The following is a 10,869-nucleotide window of genomic DNA, read 5'->3' as shown; positions in this document are numbered from 1 at the left end:
TAATTATATTTAACACTGAAATGTTCCTTTTAGGATTCAGTAATGAAGATTAGAATCACGGCCTCAAGCTGAAGGAACAACTATGCAGCCGTCTTTGAACATGTATGAATAAACAAATATTCGCAAATATTATCTTCTATCCTCATCTACCAAGTACATAAATATACCAGTCTCATTTATTTCACATATAAATCTTACTACATATTATATTTTGAACCTATAATATATAAATCAAGCCTGAACAAGAAATTCCCTCTGTTTCTCCACACTACTGCTTCTAACACTCTAATCTGCTAGCTTTTGAATGCGAGGACCAAAAATTATCTTATTTGCTAGCTTTTGAATATGAGGATGTGGGACTGCTTTGTCTGATTAACCATCAGTCCATTACACAAACGATTCACTTGTCTTTGGTAGTATGTTATCAGCTGCTTGAATTTATATTTTAATTTAATTGGATCTAATCTGAAACTCGCGTATTTTTAAGACACTAACACTACAAATTAGAAAGGTTAGATTAAGCAGCACAATTTTTATTGCCAAATGCCCAAATGTGTAAAATTTATTATTATAAGTTTATAATAATAATATATGAATTGATATATTTTGTTGCTATAAAATTATAACCATAGGTATTTTATAATAAAACTGTGGTTATCAAAAAAAATAAAAAAAAATTATTGACAACAATAATTATTATTGCAAAAAAATTTTAATAATAATAATAATTGTTGCCATATTTTTTTTATGTATCATTAATAATAATTGTTTATATTGTTGTCATACATTGGCTTTATATATAATAAAATTATTGCTTAGCTTTATATATAATAAAATTATTGCTGATATAAAATTTTTGCTGTTTATTGTAGTGTAATCTCTATCTTTTACTTGTTAGAATTATGAATTTTTAATGCAGAAAAGCAGCAACTAAAATTAGCAAACAAAAATATCAGCAATGAGACGAAATCATTTCAGTCATCAATTTAATTTTTTTTTTTTTTATATCACAACTCTGCATGTTCCAAGTTCCACTGGTAAATATGCGCATATATGAGCTCATAAAATGTTTTTCCTGAAATCAGTTAGCTCCAGCAAGTTCCTGCCTATCTGATGAAAACTGGGTATATGATTAGAAAGAATTGAAGTTAGTTAGTTTGGGAAAAAATTAGTCAACTAAGTTTTCTTGCAAATTGCTTTAAGTTTTATAGTCCTGATTAGGTGACCCACGAGAATTGCTATACACAAGTTACTCAAGGAACAGGTAATAACGGTCCCCACTTTTGTTTTTTTTTTTTTAATTTTTTTTTTAGAAGAGAGAGTGTGAGACAAGCTTAACCTGCAGGCAATTGTCACCTTCCCTGGCAAATAATTTAATCCTGAACACAAGACAAGATCACTGTTTTCTGCTAACAATAAGTATAGAAAAAACTGTGTTGTGGATTTTGGGTTGATTTATGATTTCAATAGTAACTACCATCGATAAGACTCTGTCATGCTGCTATCCTCTGTTTGCTGGTATTTCTATTTAGTATTCTTTTTTTTATTTTGCTCTCATTTAGATCATAGGGAGAAAGTAAAACAAAGCAGGTGAAAAATACAAACTAATGTTTGATCCCTTGACCTACAGGCATGAGATTTTGTACAAGATACGTTCATGGAGACAGAGAGACACATACGTGGTCATTTGAGGCCAATGAAGTAGATGGCTTGAGGAGTCTGGCTTTTTTAGATATTGGTTAGAAACCCATTTAAGCAAGCAAAATCAGTTGTTTAGCTGACGATTGAATTTTGACAACAAAAGGTTCGATCATCTGACATCATCTTCCCTTTTGTTCAAAATATACACATGGTCCACCCGACAAGAAACCTTGGTTGAAGGATCAAACTCTGGTGTTTCTTTGTATTTATGATCGGTTTAGTCGTTTACTAACTAAAATATGTGGTGGGAAAAATGGGATTTTACAGCCTCTAATAATAAGTTAAGTACAGAAGATTTATTTAGTAAGAAAATGATCTCACTCTGGCTGGTGGAAATTGATGTTGACACTGAATTAAGTTGACAAATGAAATAATGGTTTTAGGTTTGAATTGATGTACTTTTCTTAGATAGAACAAGTTATCATGGATTCAATATATAAAATATATAATAGAATCAATGTAGATCAAATTTAGGTAAAAATTTCTTAGAATGCATAATTCTTTGACATATAGGAACCAAAATTTTGGTTATCACAAAATTAACCTGGGTTCAGGTGGCTGCCATCATTCGAACAAGTTATGATACTTTGAAGCTGAAAAACAGAGATAAATTATGCAACTGTAATTTCTTTTAATAGTTGTGTAATTTAAAATTTAATGTGATATATATAAATTCCACTGAAACATGGTGCATCACATTCAATAATTTTAATAATTTCATATGTTTTGTCAGCAAAAGCTTTTGAAACAGAAATTCAGTACTAGTGATGTTTTCTATCCATTTTGAGCCTCATCATATATATGAAATTAAAGAAAAATCATCCAAGAGAATGCAAAATTAAATATTTTAGATTTTTTTAATGAATGGGAATTACAGGGGAAGAAATTAGTAGGCCAATAAAATTTTGATGCTAATTAATTATTATATATGATCAATTTAGGATTTATATACTTGAAAAGAATAAACAAAATGAATTCATGCATATTTAAAATGTATAATGGCTTGTTCTACTGGATAACCACTTGCTTTCAGCACATTATAAAAATAAGAAGATTCTACTGCATAGAAAATACGAGTAAAACAAGTAGAATGAGGACAAAAAGCTATGAACAAATGCCATTGAAGTATTCCTAGAGCATGTGTAGAATGTCTTGTGGGTTACAAAAAGATCGAATTGGTGTAGATTTGGGGGGCGTTTGATTCACCAACTTCCCCTCTAACTGCACTTACCTTATGGGTCAAATAGTCTCTTTCACATCTTTCCTTGTCTCTTTCCGTCCATAAAAAATTCCGTCTCCTATGCCCAATGTTCTATTTTTCTTCTTATATTATTGTATTTAGAAAGAATTACTATTTAATGCCTCTCTGATTTATCATTATTCACTAATCAATCCCTCTATTCTAAAAAATATATTTGTTAGTTTCCATTTGGTAATGTGAGACTTCAATTCGATGGAATATCCATAAAATTCTCCAAGCTTAACCATCAACTTTGTAGCAATCAAACACAATTAGGTTCTGTAAAAGCAGAATCGAAATGAATCGTTCATGCTATAGAAATATTGTAGTATGCACGAAGTATTATTCCAATGTCATATTATACGTATAAGTTAAAGTATATGTTGCAGAATTATATAATCCTCCATTACCTGTAGATTCCTTAAATATTAGGCTCTTTATGAAATCCAGGAAATATATTTATAATACGTAAGTCAGCTGAAGCCATGCAAACAGTGACGAGAGATCCTCTCTTGCGTGCATGGATGGAATGCGTTCCTTTGACCAACAGTCACTTTCCCAAGTTTTATAGTTTGATTCCCAATTTTAACCCTCATTTGGAAAAAATTATAAAATAAAAATGATATATACAAGTTTTATTGCATCTATTGATTGCCCACCAAAATTAATCCTTATTTTGAAGTTATTGTATGCACATAAATTTCACTAGATAATAATTCTACATATAAATCTAAATAATAATTATTTAGGATCAGCATGACCGATAATGATGATATAATCATTGTATATATAATAATTATATTTTAAAAAATTTTAATTAATTAAATTTTAAAATTTTTATTTTCCCATAAAAAAAATCCATTGTTTTAATATTACAAATAATTAAATGGTATATGTTATAAATCAATATTGTATATATTTTAATTAATTTATTTTTTAAATAATTTAAAAACACAGTCACGCATATAATATATTCAAAATTAATTTTGTGATTTAAACATTCTTAAATATCTTAAAATTTGAGTGTCGATCATTAGAGAAATGACTCAACTTATATTACCAATATAATTCAGATATTATAGCTACGACTTCAATGTATTTCGAGGGAGATATATGTGATCTCACAAATGTGGGGCAGACAGGAGAAGTGTGTCTTCCATGGTTTTTAGAATCAGACCAGACCGACTAATCTGACCGGATTAACTGAGACCCGTATCACCGGTGTCCAGAATCCTTAGTCAACCAAACAAACATTATTTTTTCCTTTTATTTATGATGAATGGCATTGAGGACCGTGCATAAATAGGAAGCGAGAGTTCTAGTGGGATCAGAGGGAAGCAAAACAAATATAATAAAGCGAAAGAGAGAGAGAGAGAGAGAGAGAGAGAAGAAATTAAGATGGGGAGATCTCCTTGCTGCGATGAGAATGGCCTCAAAAAAGGACCCTGGACCCCTGAAGAAGATCAAAAACTTGTTGACTACATCCAAAAACATGGCCATAGAAGTTGGCGAGCTCTCCCAAGGCTTGCAGGTTCCAAATTATAGCACCTCTTTCTCTCTCTTTCTCTTACTTTCACGCACATTCAGAGTTTAATTTCTTGGTTGCTTTTGATTCCAGGCCTTAACAGATGTGGCAAGAGCTGTAGGTTAAGGTGGACAAATTACTTGAGGCCTGATATCAAGAGAGGGAAATTTTCTCAAGAAGAAGAGCAAACAATTCTAAACCTCCATTCTGTTCTTGGAAACAAGTAATAATTCCAGTGTTGTTGTTGTTGTTCTTCTTCTTCTTATGCATAAATATATCAACTTTTAAAATAAAACATGTTTTTTTTTTTTTTTTTGTGTTAATTACAGATGGTCAGCCATTGCCAGTCACCTCCCAGGCCGGACAGATAATGAGATCAAGAATTTTTGGAACACCCATTTGAAGAAAAAGCTGATTCAGATGGGTTTTGATCCAATGACACACCAACCAAGAACTGACATATTTGCCAGCTTGCCTCATCTCATGGCCTTATTGAACCTGAAAGACTTTATGGACCAGCATCCATTAGACGAACATGCCATGAGATTACAGGCAGAAGCTGTCCAGTTAGCTAAACTTCAATATTTACAGTATCTTCTCCAATCAGCAACTTCAATCCCCTCTAACTCTTATGGCCAAAATGGCATTACAGACATGGAGATTCTGAATTTGTTGAATCAAATTCCTGCAATGAAAGAAACCCCATTATTAAATTCATCACAGCTGGAGAATCCAGCCTCATCATATCCCTTTGGACTTGCTACCTCTCAACCACTTCACTATTCAAATCTATTACCTCAATTGTCTGACCCACAAGTCCCTTTCAACTATCAACCATCTTTGAATAGTGAAATGGGCCAAGCTGCAGCCTTAACTACAATGTTTAACGAAGGAGATAATAATAACCCATCTGATTCTTCGTGGGTTCTTCCATCTCCTACGCCTTCCCTTCCTCCAACTATAACAGAGACAATAAGCAATCCAGGTGATGCTAGCAGCACCACTTCTAGTTATGGTGGAGGAACTTCTTCCTACTGGTCTGAATTCTTTCTTGACGATTCTATCATGCAGGAAATTTCCTAGTTACTGATTAATATCCGAGAAGTTTGAAGTTGCATCTTCTTGTGTTTGATTTGATTTGTTGATCTTTTGAATAACCATAGAATTTCTATATTTAAGTGCATATACGTATATATACATGTATAAGCACATATATACTTAGCACGATGTGTGTGCATTTATGCTTATAAAGGATCATCATGGAACTAGCTTGAAATTTTTGTTCCATTCAATACAAGGAGTGTTGTGTTTCCAGCAAAAATTAGCAATGAAATTAATTGGGTTTGGAGAGGAATTGAAGCTTTATTATTATTTTTTTAATTATATGTCCGAGACAGTCATTTTATTTGCGTTGCTATTCATAGTTTATGAACTGAATTTATGAGGAGAGTGAATAATAGTGGTGGAACCAGAAATTAATGTCACGGAGGGGCAGTGATTTTTTTTTCTTCTAAAAAAAAATATTCAATCTCAATTTAGGATTAAAATAATAGCTTCTAAATTTTGAAATGTCCCTTTTATAAAATATGTATCAATATTAATTTTATTTTTTTCTCATTATGTTAACTTCTTATTACTAATTTAAAATTTTATTAGTTTACAATTAAATATATATATATATATATATATAATTACAAAAGGGATAAGTTAAAATTTTATGAAAAGTTTTATAAGTTTACAATTTATATATGTGTATAATTATAAAAATAGCACAAAAGTGGTTAAAAATTAATAAAAATTTTTATTAAATTTTCCATCTATCTCTACTAAATATCAAAACTTAATAAATACCTATAAAATGAAATTATCAATTTTAATTATGAAATAGAATGAAAATAAAAAGTAAAATGAAATTATTAATTTTGATGTGTTGACATGTTTATTTAATTGTAAATTTAAATTGTGAAATGGGCCATTATAAAATTATGAAGAATAATTAAACTTAATATTATTAAAAAGGAAAAAAAATCTGAATTAGAGATCGATCAACATTAATACATTTAGGGCGCAACATTAATTCCCACAAAATAACTCCTTGAGATTTTTTAGGGTTAGATTAGCAAGTAAGAAATGTTGGATATTTTCAGGAACAGAGACAATAAAAGTTATGGCGGCCCAACTGGCGCAGGCACTAAATGATTAAGGACTTGAAAATAGAAGAAAACTTGATGGAGCACTACACCCTATCTGGATCAATCAATAGAGGTACAAGTCCAATCAATGAGCTGCCTGTGGCCACTGATTTACATTCTTGAGATGACAATGTTATTATTATTATTATTATTGATCAAATGATGAATAATTTTTTTGCCAACATCAAACGATGAATATCATTCATGATAAAGAGGAAGGATACATCCTATCTTGGTTAACCAGCTTATCTAAATAATCAGGAGGATTAGAATTTCAACCTGCTTGAAGCAACTTAAATCTAGCATTACAAGCTATTCAGTGAACGCAGGAATTAGCTGATCTAGGCACAAACTTAACAGACCATTCAGGATAGGACGCACACATACTCTGAAAATCATGAACAATTGCTTAAGATGACAGTATCAACTGCCAAGTTATTGACAACACGACTAACTTTTTTTTATATCAAATTCTTAAAAAAAAGGTGATGAAATTTTATTTTATAACTTTATAATAATAAAGAATAAAATTAACATCTTGTAAAATTAATAAACTCAAATTAATATAAGAAAAAATTAATAAATAATCTAATATAAACGTGTTACAACAAATTTATATATTTATTAAAAAATTTAAAATAAAATTGTGATATCATGGACATTGGTATACGGTAGAAGTGTACATGTTATCGGTTCCTATGATTTCTACATTGGTATACGGTAGAAGTGTACATGTTATCGGTTCCTATGATTTCTTACTTCTCAGGATTGACAAGAGAGCTGTTACGTTTCTATATGAGCACGTATTCCATATATTGAGTTAATTATTTTGATTGCAAAATTGAGAAAGAAAATAAATAGATAATTATTATTATTTTGAATTGCCACAACAAGCGACGGGAAACGTCAGAACAGTGTCTTCGACTGCAAAAATCTAGTACAGTGTCTTCTAAGTATAATGAACTTTTTCCCCTTTAATTCTTTTGATACATATTAGTCCCACGCTTATTTGTTCCTATTAGAACTTGATAAACATAGACCTAAATAATCCTATTTGGACAAGAGATTAAGCTCATAATGAATCAGCTGGTGAGTACATTTCGGAGGCAGAAATCTTTTAAGGGATGACTTGTAAATGCAATGTTATGACTTGTCCTCCATTTCTGATCATGCCCTTTATCTTCATTTACTTTGGTTACTATGTTTATATGTGTACATTTTTCAGTTTCTAATTTCTTCAAGGCTTGATCTAATTTGTCTATTTGTCCAATAAAATGAAAAGAAATGATATTTGAGAAACTTATTGTATCAAATATATATGTTAGGACTTAAGCGGGTCTAGCATAGTAGTGAACGTGCATTACACCCTAAAAATTAATTAAGTGTTTGATTCGTGGAGTTAACAGTTTGAGGAGGGCATCACCTTGCATGCCTAGCACTCAAGGAATACTTGTCAATAAAAATAATTTCTTAAGAGGAGAAAAAGTGATAGAAAAGAAGATTAATTAATCAAAAGGAAGCCCTAGTTGTAACACAAAGACTATAATCAAATGAAAATAGGTGAGGTAGATTAGAATAACCAAAATCAGTCCTATCCAGGGTATAAAATAAGAGAGGAAATTTCAATAGTTTCCAAATTTATTTCCTTGCCGAGTAGTTACAGCCTTGATTCCTTTTCCATCAAGGGATTGACTGCCACACCCTCCATTTGAAACATACAATCATTCTCCCTTCAAAATGAAGCCCCCTTCCCCCCCTTCAGGAAAAAAAAAATATATATATATCTATCAAATGTCAATGGATAATGGCCCAGTGGACGTAGGTCCTTTTTTCTTCATATATTTATAGCATTTGATAAAATCAAGTTGGTCATTGTTTTCAAAGGGAGCATAGAAAACACTAAATGGTATATATATTTAGGTTTCTTCTCTTTTCTTCTCTTCTCTCCCTTATATGGTGTTTAATTATAAAAAGATAGTGAAATTTTCATCACCTAATCCAACTCCATTTGTTTGGATACCACTCAAAGTTTCTTATGTCATGGCATTAAAAAAATATTACACGTAAATTTATATATATATATATATATATATATATATATATATATATATATATATATATATATATATATTAACAGTATATTAACAGTATATCATAGAATATATAAAGTTGGTGGCAACTACATGGAAATGATGGCTCCCAGTGGCAACATCAAGAAAGGGATGTTTTGTTTTGTGCACAGATATTATGATTATATTCGCTATTTTTTTCTTTTATTTTAATTTTTAATTAAGATACGATCGTATATATTAATGTTAATAAGCTTATGATTGCATTCTTAGATATAAATAAAATTACATTATGGCTTACATATTTAATTTTAAGTTTTTTTAATATATAAATATTTGTATTCTTGACTTTTGATCTGTTATGTAAATTAAACACTTGCTATTAAAATATTAGCATTGATTAAAACATATTTTCGTTAACACGTATTATAGCTATACCCTTGGACCTTTTCAAAGCTTTCAATATTAATAATCATCGATATAATTGTAAGTATCACTAAATAAGAATAATTTTTAATTATAAATGTGCAACTCATTTGAAATTAAATTAAAAATTAAAAAAAAAAAAAAAAATTTCTTCTGGTTTCCTCGAGGGATCCTGGCGTTTCTTCATTTCTTTCATGTTCTTGCGATTTTGCGAAATGGTACAAAGAGATTTCCTAGTTCTCTAATTTTCAAGCATGGTGTTTCCAGTTCTTGCAATTTCCATGCTTTGACTATTTCCAAACATGTCATCTCCATCATATATCATCTATTAGTGCTCTCTCGAGTTCCTGAAGCTTTAACCTCATCTCTGCATAATAGTCCACTGGATTTGGGGCTTGGAATTTCCAAGTATTCTGATTCAGAATTTAACTGGTAGGTACCATAATGATCTTATAGATATGTACGGAAAAAGCAACTGGGGTAGGGAATGGGATTTTTTGATAGAAAAGCAATTCAATCCCATGAACACGAGGGTAATTTTCTGTTGTTTTCCCAGGATGACGGTAATTGATGATTTCTTTTATCGATCTTCTTGCCTCTCTTCTTGTCATTGTTGGGAACCTCATCAGGAATAAGCTCCACTAGCTATTGCTTTCCAGTACTGTATGTCTGCCTCTTTATGGAATTTCCCTTGGTTGGCCAACTATAATTTCTCCCTTAATGGGGATTAGTTGATTAGATAGTTGCTTTCTTTTATGAAGCTCGTGAAAATCCCTTGATTGATGATAAAACTTGAAAACTCATCACAAAAATGAGCAGTTGATGTAAGACCACTAAGAGCAAGGCCCATTCACTGAATTATGATATACGCGAGGCTGCGTATTTTATTTTATTTTTTAATGTGATTAATAAATAAAAAAATTTATTTACGTCAAAATAATTTTATTTTAATTTATAATAATATAAAATATTATACCTACATTTTATATAATAAAATTATTATATATTAATAATTGTTAGATTTTCCTTTAAAAAATAAATAATTATTAAAATCATTTAATTAATTCATTAAAAAAAATTAATCATTGATTATATTGCATATTAATTTTGTGTACATACTTTAGTTTAACATCGATTAATATTAATTATTTACTTATTATAATACATTAATTAAAATACAACTTTATAATAAAAAATATTTTACAGAGTCTAGTTATAAAAAAAGAGAATAATAATATTGAAAAAAAGTAAATTAATTAATACATCTATAAAAACTCTAATACTATTTTTATCGAAATAGGTTTAGTATATAAAAATAATATATATGCATATTAATTTAAAATATTATTTAATTATTACAAAATAAATTAAGTACATTGTAAATTAATCAAAATCTAAAAACAGAATAAATTTAATCATTCGTTGCTTATAAATTAAATTTATATATTTAATAGATTAACACACTGAATAGATATTTTAAAAAAACTTATACGTATTTTTTAAAATATTTTTTAAATAACAATAATAATAATAAAATAATAATATAAATCAAAATCTTACTATTTAAAGTAGTGTTTATAAAAAAAATACAAAAAATATTGTCAAATAAATCAATAATTTACTATTATCGTAGTTTCTTTGTAATGAGATAAATATTTGATATTTCATTGATATAAAGTAACATTGATTTTATGTCACAACCCGATCCCATGGGCC

General features: G+C 29.4%; 1 protein-coding gene across 1 annotated transcript; it reads left to right on the top strand.

The window, feature by feature from the left end:
* Positions 1 to 4,266: 4,266 nt before the first annotated feature.
* On the top strand, positions 4,267 to 5,560 carry LOC110668626 (transcription factor MYB93). The gene is made up of 3 exons (XM_021829958.2): positions 4,267 to 4,472; positions 4,560 to 4,689; positions 4,796 to 5,560. The coding sequence occupies exons 1-3, from the start codon at positions 4,340 to 4,342 to the stop codon at positions 5,547 to 5,549; spliced, it is 1,017 nt and encodes a 338-aa protein (XP_021685650.2). The 5' UTR covers positions 4,267 to 4,339; the 3' UTR covers positions 5,550 to 5,560.
* The last annotated feature ends 5,309 nt before the right edge of the window (positions 5,561 to 10,869 follow it).

This window comes from Hevea brasiliensis, chromosome 12 (genome assembly GCF_030052815.1).
Source record: "Hevea brasiliensis isolate MT/VB/25A 57/8 chromosome 12, ASM3005281v1, whole genome shotgun sequence".
In the NCBI taxonomy this organism is placed as follows: Eukaryota; Viridiplantae; Streptophyta; class Magnoliopsida; order Malpighiales; family Euphorbiaceae; genus Hevea; species Hevea brasiliensis.
This window is presented reverse-complemented; position numbering and strand designations above follow the sequence as displayed.

What these genes read in the sequence shown, in the direction of transcription:
- LOC110668626 (XM_021829958.2), top strand. Translation starts at nt 4,340, where the DNA reads ATGGGGAGATCTCCTTGCTGCGATGAGAATGGCCTCAAAAAAGGACCC. An exon ending in AGCTCTCCCAAGGCTTGCAG is followed by an intron (nt 4,473 to 4,559) that starts GTTCCAAATTAT and finishes TTTTGATTCCAG; the next exon opens with GCCTTAACAGATGTGGCAAG. An exon ending in CATTCTGTTCTTGGAAACAA is followed by an intron (nt 4,690 to 4,795) that starts GTAATAATTCCA and finishes TGTTAATTACAG; the next exon opens with ATGGTCAGCCATTGCCAGTC.